The 15,435-nt window shown below is 43.1% G+C and overlaps 1 protein-coding gene across 1 annotated transcript in view; it reads right to left on the bottom strand.

The window, feature by feature from the left end:
- The window catches only part of Mnn1 (menin 1), a gene marked incomplete at its 5' end in the record, with an annotated part of 122,909 nt that overhangs the window by 43,470 nt on the left and 64,004 nt on the right, over positions 1–15,435 (bottom strand). Inside the window, one exon of the mRNA XM_080277914.1 lies at positions 14,980–15,187. Within this exon, the coding sequence (XP_080134040.1) occupies positions 14,980–15,187 (208 nt within the window). The remainder of the gene's footprint in view (positions 1–14,979; positions 15,188–15,435) is intronic.

Here is a 15,435-nt window from a genome sequence, read left to right as displayed (position 1 = left end):
GCAGTGATGAGAAATAGGGAGCTGAGTATGGAAGTTAAGAAGTCACTGCATGATAGTATTGTTATCCCTACCCTGACATATGGAAGCGAGGCATGGACCTTGCAAGAGGGGAAGAAGTCAAGAGTGAGAGCTAAGGAAATGAGTTACTTGATAAGAGCATGCGGAGTGACATGGAGGGACACGTTGACGAATGAAGAAGTGAAGGAACGTTTGGATGTGGATGTAGTTGAGAAGATTAGGAGAAATACACTGAGGTGGTTTGGACATGTTGAGAGAATAGAAAATGAAAGACTGACTAAGACGGTGTATGTAGGTGAGGTGGAGGGAGGGAGAGGGAGGAGTAGACTGAGGATGAGGTGGAGGGATGGAGCTGAGAGGTATATAAGGGAGGGGGGAGTGAGTTGGGGGGAGGGTGGTCAAATGGTGGGTGACAGAGCGACTTGGAGGCGTTTTGTTTGTGGCCACCCTTTGCGGGATTAGGGCGTCGGCCTATAGATAGATAGATACACCAGCATGTGACATATGGAGTTAAACAACCTAATGCAGTACTCAAGTTACATCATCCATAAGAACAGAAAGGAATGAACAGAGATTTCATCACTATTATCATCATCATCCAGTAAGTATTCCCACTGCTATAAAGACTGTGTTAGATCAGATAACTAATAATAATAATAATAATAATAATAATAATAATGTGTGGTAGGTGAGGGTGCTCACCATCCACTCACTTGATGTAGTGCTGCTCTCGGGTGTCTGCCCTTTCCTCTCCTCCATCCTTCTTTCCATCCATCCACTTCTGTCTTTCTTTCCTTCATTCTTTCCTCTTTCTTCTGTCTGCGGGTGACTTTACATTCCCTCTTGTGTCTTTCATTCCTTCATTCTTTCCTCTTCCTTCTGCCCATGGGTGACTCTACATTAAGTGACAAGCAAATGGTTTCCTGTACACCAGGAAACCATTTACTTTGCTGGGTGGTAACCATATAAAAAAAATTTGGCTCCTGGTGGTTTAGTGGGTAATAAAGGTGCTCCAATCAGACTGAGCCGGTAAAGGTTTATATCCAAGGGATGGTTGGGGTTTATTGCTCACGTAATACCACTCAGGGATGAGTGAGGCTGGTCACTCTCATCTTAAATGGCAGAACCAATTTTCCTAGCCCCAGGCTCCTACGCTCCTCATGGGGCAACGTAGGATTAGGTGATGGATGGATGGATGGATCATTTTCGTTTTTGTTTTTAAAGGCTCCAACATGCTTGCATGCGTCAGCCTTGGTCACCTAATGGCAGCTCTCCATGCTGCACGATCCATTGCAGCCTCCCTGTTCAATCCCTTAAACCTGACGTCACACTTAATGACCTGGTCCCACGTCTTTCTCGGTTTACCCCTCATAACCCCACCCCCAATATTAACACTTCTCACCTTCCTCACCCAATTATCATCCCCCATCCTCTCTACTGTACATGTCCAAACCATCTCAATCTACCTCTCCTCATCACAACACCAACACACTCCAGTCCCATCCTACCTCTCAACTCTTCCACCGTAAACCCAGACCTTGAACGCAGGGACGCACAACACATCCACCTAATCATTGTCATTTCTGTACATCTGAGCCAGCGAATATCCTCCTCCCTCACTGCCCAGGTCTCACTACCATACAGCATTAAACTCCTAATACATGCTGCATACAGAGACCCCTTAGCACATAGGGAGAGTCCTCTCAATGTCAGGAGAGGCAAGAACTCCCTGAATTTCTTCCAACCACTTCTCACCCTAGCCACAGAGCTAGCTCCAGCCCCACCTCCAGCACACAACATGTCTCCCAAATAACAAAACTCTTCCACACACTCAAGAGATTCACCAGCAAGTTCAATCCTTTCACGTATGACAATCTCCACCTGCTCTCACCGACATGCTGTACACATAAAATCAGCATTATCTCGCAGTCTACCTCTGATACCACTACATCTCCTATGCACCCATTTATCACAAACACCGCACAAGATGGAATTACTTCCCACGCCCTTGTGGCAAACTGCACATGGCCACTCTCCCTCGTCTTTGACAGTGCCGCCACCAACCCTAGATATCATCACTTTTGTTTTATCTGCATTTACCCTTAAGCCCTTGTGCCCCATACCATCTCTCCGCTTCCTAAACCTTTCCTCCGCCTTCCTTTCGTTTTCAGCAATCAACACCAAATCATCAGCATACAATAACTCCCACAGGAGTCCATTTTTAAAGTCACATGAAAGGGCTTCAAGTACCATGATAAACAACATGGGACTCGAAACTAACCCCTGATGCACACCAACATTCATGAAAAACTCATCATTCAAATCTCCATTCACTCTTACCTGGGTGTGAGCACCCACATACATAGCCATAACCACCCTAACCAGCCACTCCTCCATGCCAAGCTTTCTCATTGCCCACTTCACCACCTCTCTAGGGACTCTGTCAAAGGCCTTTTCCAAATTAACAAAAACAAAATAAAGATCCCTTCTCCTACCAATATATTTTTCCTGAAGCTGTCGAACAATGAATATGGCATCAGTGGTCCCCCTACCTGGCATAAACCCAATCTGCATCTCATCAATATTCACTCTTTCTCTAATCATACCTTCTAAACCTCTCTCCATTACCTTCATTATCTGATCTAAAAGATTTATACCTCTATAATTTCCTCTTTCCAGGGCATCACCCATCCCTTTATACACATTTACAATTACAATCTTCAGCCAATCATCTGGGACAACACACTCATAAATAATCTTATTTATCAGGTCAGCGACTAACCTCACCCCTATATCGACTGAGGCCTTCAACATTTCGGCAGTCAACCCAGACACACCTGCTACCTTCCCCACCTTCATCCTGCCTATTGCCTCAATCACAGTAGCAGCATCAATCAAAGGCCAAGGGCCAGACACTGGATCTGTTGGCTCCAAACCTTCCCTATCCCAGTCAAACTCCTCATTCAACAACCGGTTATAATGCTCTCTCCATGCGTCTTTAACATCCTCACTGTTCACCACTACCCTTCCTTCATCATTCTTCACACACTGCACACCTATAATATACCGATTATCCCTCTTCACCTGACCTGCCACCCTAAATATCATATTTTTCCTTTCCCCATGATTTAGGTTATCAAGTAAAAGTCTCTGTGACTCAGACTTTGCCCTGTATACCTCTCTTCTAGCCCAACGCTTGGCAGCCAAATATTCCTCTTTGCTACCACCCTTCTTCCATTCCAGGAAAAGCCTTCTTTTCTCCTTAACTGCAACTTTTATACCCTCATCCCACCACCAAGTTACTTTATGTCTTGGTGGTCCTCTTGTCCAACCGCATGTTACATCAGTAACTCTTAAGAGATTGTTCTTGGGGGCTCTGTACTGTTCATTAACACCTCTGTCTACAGCTCCCTGTTCAGCCATCACTATCCTCAACTCGCTATAGAAGGCATCCCTTACTACTTGGTTTTTCAGCTTCCATATTTTCCTCCTAGGTACATAAGTCCTCTTTTTCATCATTCATTCTTTAAGCACCATATCACTAATCAAAAGTTTGTACTGCTGCACACACTCCTCAATTCCTAAAACTTTAACATCCCTCACTAATCTCCTATCGGCCCTCCTAACCAGAAAATAATCTATCTGGCTGCAATTTCCCCCAGACTCATACGTAATTAACCTACTGTCTCTTTTCCTAAAATATGTGTTGCACACAATCATGTCCATTGCCTCCCCAAACTTGAGTATCCTTTCCCCTTCAGCATTCCTTCTACCATACGCACATCTCCCAAGCACTCCTTCATGACCTTGTGCTGCTTCACCTACATGACCATTTAAGTCTCCTCCCAAAACCACTATCTCATCATCCCACATACCACCCACTACACATATTAAATCATCCCAAAATCTATCTTTCTCTGCTTCATTCAATCCTGCCTGTGAAGCATATGCCGATGTAATCGCAGCTATCTTTCTACCGAACAGAATTTTCACTACCAATATCCTATCACTTACTCTCATAACATTCATAACATATTCCACCCATTTCTCTGCAACCATCACACCAACACCTCCATATCCATCTGTCCCCCCCTGCCAAAACAACTTATAGCAACAGTCCTTCCCGACAATCTTTCTGGCTGATCCACCCCTGTACCGGACTTCCTGTAAACATGCCACATCCACCCACCTCCTACTGAATGCCTCAACGACTTCCCCCACTCTTCCCCTCAAACTTCCCACATTCCATGAACCCACCCTCATCCCCCTGGGTGATTCACTGTCCTCAGGATTGCTTTGAAACTTATTCTTGTGTTTTGTCATTTTCAGTATTAATAAAGGAGGATAGACATACCACAGGCCCCACTCACTGCACAGTCCCAGGTCCAGGCAATGGATCTGGGACCCCTAGCCCACCACCTTACCAGTGGCTGTGGTAGTGGATGGATAATAATAATAATAATAGTAACAATAATAATTCATTCATTCATTCATCATTTAATTACACGCTGCCCCATGAGGAGCGTAGGAGTCCAGGGCTGGGCAGTGTTGGTCCTGACATTTAAGATGAGAGTGACCAGCCTCACTCATCCCTGAGTGGCATTACATGAGAAATTCAGTTCAAATCATTTACATGGGCTCCAACAAACTCCCATGTGTCAGCCTTGGTCACCTACTGGCAGCTCTCCATGGTGCTCAATCTTTGGCAGCCTTGCTGTTCAATCCCTTATCCCTGAGGTCACACTCTATGACCTCATCCCAGGCCTTATTCGGTCTGCCTCTCGCAACGCTCCCCCCAACATTCACACTTCTAACTTTCCGCACCCAACTGTCGTCCATTCTCTCTACAGGCACAAACCATCTCAATCTACCCCTCCTCTTCACAGCATCAATAGACTCCAGTCTCATCCTTCCCCTCAACTTTTCAATCGTAAACCTAGCCCCACCAGGCCTCGCATTCAAAGATGCACTTCACATCCATTTAATCACTGTCATTTCAGTACGTCTGAGTCTACGAATATCCTCTTCCTTTACTGACCAGGTGTCACTACCATCCAGCATTACATTCCTGACACATGGAGCGTACAAAGATCATTTAGCATGGAGGGAGAGCCCTCTCATTATCAGGTGAGGCAACAGCTCCCTGACCACTCCTAACACTAGTGACAGAGCTAGCTCTAGCCATACCTCCAGAACATAACACGTTCCTCAAATAACAGAACTCTCTCGCACACTCACAAGACTCACAAGCAAGATCAATTCTTTCATATCTGGCAATCTCTATATGCTCTCCCAAACACATCACACATACAAAATCAGAAATTCTCACAGTTTACCTTTAATATCACTACATCTCTTATTCACCCACTCATCACAAATACTGCATAAGATGAAGTTACTTCCCACCCCCTTGAGGCAAATCTTCACACAGTAACTCTCCCTCTGCTCTGACAGTACTCTCATCAGCCCTAAATATCATCACTTTTGATATAGCCACACTGGCACCTGGTGGTTTAGTGGGTAATTAAGGCACTCCAATCGGATTGAGCCTGTGTAGGTTTATATCCAAGGGATGGTTGGGGTTTATTGCTCACATAATGCCACTCAGGGATGAGTGAGGCTGGTCACTCTCATCTTAACCCGTGGATTGCGCAGTTACCTTTTTTTATCCCACCCCGTAGCGTGCAAAAAATGAAGAAAAAAAAAATTTAGTTTCTGTTTATTATAAACTTGAAGATAAACATCCAGAGCATCATCTGGTAAAAAAAAATAATAATAATCTCTCTCTTGTCTCTGCGTAGGGCCTTGCATAAGTTTACGTAGAGGAGTCGTGAAAACATGAAAAAACAAAAAAACTTTTTTTTTGTTTTTGTTTACTATAAACTTGAAGATAAACATCCAGGGCATCATCTGGTGAAGAGAAAAAAATCTCTCTCTCTCTCTCTGCGTCTTTACATAGTGCCATACGTAACTTTGCATAGCGGTGGAGTAGTTAGCGGTGATGCACGGACAGCACAGCCTGAGCTGTGGCTCACAAGGGGACGCTACCCAGCCTGAGCTGTGGCTCACAATCCATGGGTTAAATGTCAAGACCAAGTCAAATAGCCTCGGGCTCCTATGCTCCTCATGGGGCAACATAGGATTGGATGATGAATGGATACTCTCAAATCCTTGTGCCTCATTCCATCTCTCCACTTCCTAAATCTATCCTCCACCTCCCTTTCATTCTCTGCAACTAACGTCAAGCCACCAGCATAAAACATCTCCCATGGGATTTCATTTCTGAAGTCACATGAGAGAGCTTCAAGCACCATGAAAAACAATATGGGGCTCAAGAATGACCTCTGATGCACACAAATATTCACGTAAAACCCACCACTCAAATTTCCATTCACTCTCACTTGGATGTGAGCACCTACATACATAGCCATAACCACTCCACTCCTTGATCCCAAGCATCCTCATTGCCCACTTCAACACCTCCCAAAGGGCTATGTCAAAAGCCTTCTCAAAATCAACAAAAACAAAGTACAGATCCTTTTTCTTTCCCATATATTTTTCCGAAAGCTAGTGAACAATGAATATGGTATCAGTGGCTCCTATGCCTGGCATAAACCTAAACAGCATCTCATCAATATTTTGGAGGCGGTAGCTCAGTCGGTAGAGAGGTGGCCTGTAGTCCTACCATACCCAGGTTCAAATCCCCGCTGGGACAGGGAACAGTTTAAGGATCTGAATTCAATAAAAACAGACTTAACTGATCTACCAGAAGACCTGCCGGCATGTCGTAAAAATACCCCCGCTAATACCAATACACCAGTCCTGCATTAGACAGCCCTAGCATGTGTTCAGTATGGACGGTGGGTGTTAGTACCCAAGTGGTGAGATGTAGAGGTGTATGGTATGTAGGAGGACTACTGGGCCTTGGGAGCAGGCTGTGAAGCCTATGCCCAGAGTAAAAAAAAAAAAAAAAAAAAAAAAAAAAAAAAAAACTAATCATACCTTCTACGACTTTCCATTACCTTCATTGTCTGGTCCAAAAATTTTATGCCTCTATAATTTCCCCTTTCCAGGGTATCAACGTTCCCCTTGTACACATTTACAATCATGACCTTCAGTCAGTCATCTGGGAATATAATCATATTTATCAAATCTGCAACTAACCCACTCCTATATCTGCTGAGACTTCAGCATTTCAGCAGTCAACCGAGACACACCTGTCACCTTCCAAAACTACATCTTGTATATTGCCCCGCTCACAGTAGCAGCATTAATCAAAGGCCAAGGGCCAAACAATGGATCTGGTGAAAAACCTTCCCAGTTCCAGTTAAATTCCTCAATCAGCAACTGTTTGTAATATTCCTTCCGGGTACAGTATCTTTAATATCTTCACAGTCCACTGCTACCTTTCCCTAATCATTCTTTGCTGCTCACCTAGGATATCCCTGTTTTGCCTCCTCATCTGATCTGCCACCTGCAATACCATATTCTACTCCTCAGTGCTATTTAGGTTATCCAGTAAAAGTCTCTGAGACTCAGACTTTGCTCAGTACACCTCCTTTCTTGCCCTATGCTTGGCAGCCAAGTATTCCTCTCTGTTATCACCCCTTTTCCATTCCCGGACATGCCTTCTTGTTTCCTTAACTGCTGCTTCTAAACCCTCATCCCATCACCATGTTACCTAATGTCGTAAAGAGCCTCTTGTCCATCCACACACTGAATCAGTAACTCTAAGGAAACTGTTCTTCAGAGCTCTGTACTGTTCATTCACACTTTTATCAACAGCAACCTGTTCAGCCACAACTCTACTCATCTTGTTATAGATAGCATCTCTCACTGCTTGGTTTATCAACTACCATATTTTCCTCCTACGTGGATAGGACCTCTTCTTCACCACCTGCTCCCACCACGTCGCGTATCAGTAATATATACTGCTGCACAAACTCTTCGCTCCCTATTACTTTAACATCCCTCACCAACCTCGTATCACTCCTCCTGACCAAGAAATAGTCAATTTGGCTACTATTTCCCCCAGATGCATATGGAATCAACCCACTCAGTTGAGTAACCTTGACCTTGCCCTTGGCAATGAAATTACCATTTTGGGTGATTTTAACATACACAATGTTGAATGGTTATTGCATTCTGCCCGGACTGACGACGTTGGTCTAGAATGCGAGCTGTTTGCGGAATCGTTTAATCTCACCCAGTTGGTAAAGCAACCAACCAGAATACCTGATAATCCTGACCATAATGCCCATCTCTTGGATTTATTCTTGACAAATAATCCAGATCAATACAGGATAGAGGTACTGTCACCACTTGGATCCTCTGACCACAATCTCATCAAAGCCTTATTAGTTAACCCTCCTACACCTCCCCATTCCGAACCTGTCAGGGTGACCCGATGGCACTTTGACAGGGTAGACTGGGATGGATTTAGAAATTATCTTGCTGATGTTCCATGGCAGTCTTTCTTCTCTAGTGATCCCAATTCTACCCAGTCCCACATTTGCGACTTAATACTAGCTGGTATGGATTTATTCATACCAAGTCAACAATTCACTAAAAGATCAAACTCTCCAAAATGGTTTGATGGCAATTGTGCCAGAGCAACAGCCCAAAAGTCATTAGCATATAACTCTTACTTAAAATCAAAAACATCTGAATCACTCTCCCAATTTAAAATGGCTAGAAATCATGCAAAAGCTGTATTAAATCTATCTAAATCAAACTTTCTTCAAAAGCAAGCATCAAAACTACTTAACAACCCTAATGACAATAGAATATTCTGGTCAACTCTTAATTCTTTCAATAATAACTTTAACAAGTCATCTTCCATTCCCCCACTAAAATCTTCAGATGGCAATATTACAAATGACCCACATGGGAAAGCAGATATCTTTGCTAGTACCTTTGCAAGAAACTCTACCATAGATGATACCAGCCAGAATGTCTCAGTACTGGAACTTGATTCTCTCGAAATTGCCCCACTTAAAATACAGACAAGATTCGTAAAATCCATCCTAGACAATTTACCTACCAACAAAGCTCCAGGCCCAGATGGAATTCCGCCAATTGTTTTGAAAAAGTGTTCCCCTGAACTTGCCTCTGTCCTAGCCAAATTATTCAGACTATGCATACGTACTTCTTTATTCCCAAATTCATGGAAAGAAGCCAATATCTACCCAGTTCCGAAGAATGGAAGTTCGTCTGACCCCTCCAATTACAGACCAACAGCTGTCACATCTTCTCTTGGTAAGGTATTTGAAACTTTAATTAATAAGCATATTGTTAACCCGCCCCGTCCCGACCACTTTTCGACCACTGGTACCCCCCAATCCCGACCATTTTTCGACCTTTTTTTTTTTTTGCTTAAACTTTCGCTTTTGGTCAGAAACAATGGTCGGTGGCAAAGAAATTGGTCCCCGGGGTCCCTAATTAGCTTAACCAGGTATGCCTTGGTCCCACCTGGTCCCGTGTTCTCCCTAGGTGGTCTGAGCCTCAAACGTTTTCTATGGTATTATAAGTCTGGGAAACCAATGAAAGTAAGTAGAAATGAATTTATTACAAACATAAAAACATGTGATAAAAGAGTATATTGGATTTTATACAAAAATAGAGCAGAAATAAGCATTGTACCATCGTGCGAAACGAGCAAAATTGGCCAACTTGGTCACGATGAATCGCTAACATTCTAAAATCATGATACATATAATTTTTTTTACTTACATAATACTTCTACAAAAACATTATACCATTTTACATTTTATTGAACTGTTTTTATGTATTCACAGGCCTTTTGATAACATTTGGCGTAATGTTAGCGCTTATTTACGTAGTGAGTGAACTCGCTGTGACTGTTGTTTCAACTCGTATTGTGCTTTTTCTACTTACATAATACATTTCTAATATTATTATACACTTTTCAACTTTACAGAACTGTTTTGAGATTATTTCAGGCCTTACGTAAATATATAGCATAATAATAGCGCATAATAACACACACGGTGAAGTCGCTATGACAACTATTTCAACTTACAACCTATTTTTGTACTTATATAATAATTCTCCACTAACATTGCACACGTAAACAATTGATATAATTGATATCACATCATTTCTGAACTTACGATGGAACTGAGCGTCATATTTGCGCATACTTACGCAGGGAGTGTTATCGCGATATCATCTGTTTCATCTTACACTAGTAATCAACTTATAAAATACCTTACTACTAACATTACAACATCTTCCACTGTATATAATTCCTATCACATACTTACTGACCAGAATGTGGGTGTACTCGTGACATCAATTATGACAACTTACAGTAATGTTCAACTTATACGTTTTATTCATGCTAACATTACACTCGTTTCAACTTTATTTCCTTGCTATCACATATTTACTGACCAGATTTACACAGTGGGTGTAGTTTTGATAACAATTCTTTCCACTTACACTAACCACGTCACCATCGTCCCCTTCGTCAGGGTGGGGAGGTGAGGGTGGTGGGGGAGGTTGGGGAGGTGGAGAGCGGCGCCTCTCATCACTCGCACTTCTCTTCCCTCTCCCTTTTCCTTTACCCTTTCCCTTCCCTTTCTTTCCTTTCCCCACATCCTGGGGCTGTGGGGAGGAAGTTTGGGAATATTCAGGGGCGAAAGAAGTGCTGGGGAGTGACTCAACCTCCTCTCCCCTAGGCCTACGAGCACCACGTGCTCGTGCTGCCTCCCTCACACCACTTGCCCCTTCACCCCGCACTACCCCCACACCACTCTCACTTTCACCCCGCGCTGCCGCCACAACACTTTCCCTTTCTCCCAGCAATCCCACCACACCACTTGCCACTTCCCCAGACAAAGTACTTTCACCATACCTTATGTGTCGTCTCACCCCACCTTCTGATCCTCGTGGTGATATTTTCTCTTTTCCCAACCACGCGGCGATATCACGTCCTAGGCCTCCGTCATCCTCATCGTCCTCATCCTCGTCCTTATCAGATTCAAGATGGAGAGATAGCTTTGCACATGGTTGGGGAGCAGGCTGGCCTTCCCTTGCCTTACGGTATGTCACATACCGCGTTTTTCGGGGCGAAGGGACCTCCTCATCACTGCTACTTATTTCTTCCCCTTCGTCAGGGTGGGGAGGTGAGGGTGGTGGGGGAGGTTGGGGAGGTGGAGAGCGGCGCCTCTCATCACTCGCACTTCTCTTCCCTCTCCCTTTTCCTTTACCCTTTCCCTTCCCTTTCTTTCCTTTCCCCACATCCTGGGGCTGTGGGGAGGAAGTTTGGGAATATTCAGGGGCGAAAGAAGTGCTGGGGAGTGACTCAACCTCCTCTCCCCTAGGCCTACGAGCACCACGTGCTCGTGCTGCCTCCCTCACACCACTTGCCCCTTCACCCCGCACTACCCCCACACCACTCTCACTTTCACCCCGCGCTGCCGCCACAACACTTTCCCTTTCTCCCAGCAATCCCACCACACCACTTGCCACTTCCCCAGACAAAGTACTTTCACCATACCTTATGTGTCGTCTCACCCCACCTTCTGATCCTCGTGGTGATATTTTCTCTTTTCCCAACCACGCGGCGATATCACGTCCTAGGCCTCCGTCATCCTCATCGTCCTCATCCTCGTCCTTATCAGATTCAAGATGGAGAGATAGCTTTGCACATGGTTGGGGAGCAGGCTGGCCTTCCCTTGCCTTACGGTATGTCACATACCGCGTTTTTCGGGGCGAAGGGACCTCCTCATCACTGCTACTTATTTCTTCCTCTGGCTGGACGTAATCACGATCCACCACATCATCATCGAGTGGAGAATCACTGTCTCCAGTGAAGGCTTCCAGGACGGATGCGATTTCCTCGTCTGAGAGACCTTTCCGCGCCATGTCTGACCTGGGTCACTGCTAGCAGGTGAGTGACCGAGACAAGGGCGAGCACGGGTCACGCGGGGTCTAGGACGCTGCCCGCCTGGCGGCAGGTAGGGGAGGCTTGGGTACCCGGGCGAAACGAAAATCTCGCGCGAATTTTGAAAATTGTGGAAATTATGAACCTTGCAATTGCAGGACGTTGAAGTACGTCCCCGGGATTAGCTGTGACAAAACGTGAGGACGTGGAAGTACGTCCCAGGGACGCCGCGGGTTAAACATCTTGAATCCAACAACTTAATTAGTGACAGACAATATGGTTTTTGCCACGAAAGATCCACCATTGACATACTCAATCTCTTAACTCATACCATCCATCAATCAATTGATCTTTTTGGAGAAACTCATGCAGTAGCTCTTGATATCTCTAAAGCTTTCGACAGAGTATGGAACTGTTCCCTGCTGTCCAAACTCCCTTGCTATGGACTAACTTCTTTTGTTCCTTTGATTTCTTCTTATCTTAGTGACAGGAAAATAAGAGTAAAAGTAGATGATGAATATTCAAATTTCCACTCAATTAACGCCGGCGTGCCGCAGGGATAAATTCTGGCGCCAACCCTATTTCTGGTTCATATTAATGATCTCTTATCTGTCACTCACAATCCCATTCACTCATATGCAGATGACTCAACACTACATAGTTCATTCACACTCAGACATCCATTTACAAAGTCTAATATCTCTACCTCTCAACTCAGTACAGCCATCTCCATAAATCAAGATATAGCTACAATCAGCCTTGTCTCTTTTAATGCTAGTAAAACTAAATACAGTAGAACCTCTTTGGTCCGGACCCCTTTAATCCGGATTTCTGTTAATCCGGACAAAATTTAAAATAATAAGCTCCAAAAATATGTTGAAAGTAATTCTGAAGTCATTTTCAGTATCGGCGCAGAAAACGATCGTCATTCGTTTAGTCTCGGATCACGCTAGGTCGCAACATGGGCGCCTGTTTAAACACACGCTAGCATTCGTTCCATCAACTAGTTCACCAACTATTTATATTTTTACGCTGTATTTCAAAAGTTAATCCTCCTTACCATGCTCCTTAATGCAAGTGTAGCTTCCGTAATGAATAAAGGTGTTAAAAGGAGGAGTTTGCTTACAAAATACAAAAAAATGGGTCAGAATATTCTGCAGTGTTTAGTGATTACTGTAGGTTATTTTTTGTACTTAAATGTGCTTTACTTGTACATCAAACATTAGCTTCTTGCCCATATGGGTGTTATCAATATGCCAAAGATGACAATGTATTTTTTGCCTACATAAGTTTTATTTTTATTCCAAATATTACAGTTAATTAATTTATTTATTTTTTTGCCTACACGGGCCTTAGTCACTTACTACAATTTAAAATGTAGGCTAGTTTCTTGTCATGGCCTTACCTGTAAATTATGCAATACAAAACTATCGTACATGATTAGTTTTGTTATTTTAGTACCGGTACCCTTTCATCTTTTGCAGTTACGTAGGGTTGACATATGCCACATATGTTAATAATTAACAAACATACCATATATAGATAGAGTTTGGTATGAACTGGAGATTACCCTGATGGTCCGGACAATCTGCTAATTCGGACAACCCTTCCCCCCACATAGTCCGAATGAGAGAGGTTCTACTGTATATACAGTTTACTAATAGACAGATATTGCCAGATTCGTACATTACCTTCAGTGCTACTAATATTCCCATCTTCAAAAGTATTGAAATTCTTGGTGTCTCACTTAACAGTGCCCTCAGCTGGACCTCTCATGTCAGATCACTTGCTAAAACTGCCTCAAAGAAACTTGGATTATTGTACAGAGTCCGTAACTTCTTCACCGATGAGCAGTTAGCTATAATTTATAAGAGTCATGTGTGCTCTCAGCTTGAACATTGCTCACCCTTGTGGAATGGTTGTGGAGAGGTTGCATTAAGACAACTAGACAAAATTCAGAATAAAGCTGTTAGAATCATTAACAACCCTGCCATTACATATAAACTACCTCCCCTGCAAGTAAGAAGGAATGTTGCCTCCCTTTCATTATTTTACAGATATTTTTTTGGCAAATGCTCAGACGAAGTTGCGTCCACGATGCCACCTCTCCATGCCTTCCCTCGTGCTACACGGGCATCTGGTAGCGCTCATGACTGGAATGTCACTCAACCATATTGCAGAACTTCTGCCTATCAGAATTCTTTCATTCCCCGAAATGCATCTCTCTGGAACTCGCTTCCCCAGAGTTGTTTTCCTCCAAATTTCAACCCACAACTGTTCAAGTCTAACTGTTACAGATATTTTATGAATAGAGGACACCAGTAATCTGGTGTATGGATTTTTTTTTTTTCCCCCATTTGTTTTTCCTTCCTCCGTTGTAAAAAAAAAAAAAAAAAAAAAAAAAAAAACTCTCTCCTTTCCTATAATGCATATAGCATACAATCATGTTCATTGCCTTCCCAAATTTTAGTATCCTTTCCCCTCCACATTCCTCATACCATATGCATATCTCCCACGTACCCCTTCATATCCTTGAGTTGCCTCACCCACATCATCATTTACAGTAACCCCCATTCCAAAACTACAATCTCATCATCCACCATTCCACTTACCACACGTATCAAGCCTTCCCAGAATCTATCTTCTTCTAAATCATCCATAAAGAAGAACATGACAAAGGAATGGCATCTCTGTATTAAAATTTGATAGCCAATGGACACTGGATTGATTATATGGAAGACAATGTTATAAGCATCCAGAAAAAAAGGGAAAAGATAAAAAAGATGAAAGTAAGCATGGATGGCTAGTTGTGTGAGGTAAAGCAAAATTCTGGGGGTTTGAATGGTGTGCGAGTCATTACAAAGCCCATTTCACTGGGTATTCTGTTGATAGCTCTCCTTCTTTCAAGTTTTCTCTTTCCCTGTTTTCTAGATTCTACCTTTACCCTATCCTTAAAAGGAAAAAATTAGTTGTCGTTTTCATGATGATGACGATGATGATACTGTAATACTAAAGAAAAAAATTCAAATAAAATGAACAAGTTTACTCACTTTCTGATGACTGATGCAGCACGCGCCCAGTATTCGAGAGCCAACTTGTACATCTTGTTGCGGTAGCAGTATCCACCAAGGTATGTGTATGGGTAGACATGCTGATCGTGGTAGTACTGTACAGCACTTGTGATGGCTTCCTTATACATCTTTGTGGCTGGGCATCGTCCCTTGGTTGGCATCATCTCTTCCAGGTCACCCAGGTTGTCTAATGTTGGAAGGCTTTAGTTACTGGCTGATAAATCTTTTATGAAAAATCTTTCCAATACTAATATAAACGGAATGGAGGTAGCGAGAATAATTACCATAATCCTAACACTACTTTCCACAAAATGTTGTAAGGATGCATATAATAAAAGCTATAAAATTATCAACAGACTGCCCAGTGAAATTAGCCACACATACTTTCACTCATTACTTGCTTTATGATGAAAAACTTTATAAACGCTTGCATGA

Source organism: Coenobita brevimanus, chromosome 71, assembly GCF_032717465.1.
Source record: "Coenobita brevimanus isolate Jiangsu-jjx chromosome 71, ASM3271746v2, whole genome shotgun sequence".
NCBI classification, from domain to species: Eukaryota; Metazoa; Arthropoda; class Malacostraca; order Decapoda; family Coenobitidae; genus Coenobita; species Coenobita brevimanus.
The sequence above is the reverse complement of the archived record's forward strand: the minus strand, read 5'-3'. Positions and strand labels throughout refer to the sequence as shown.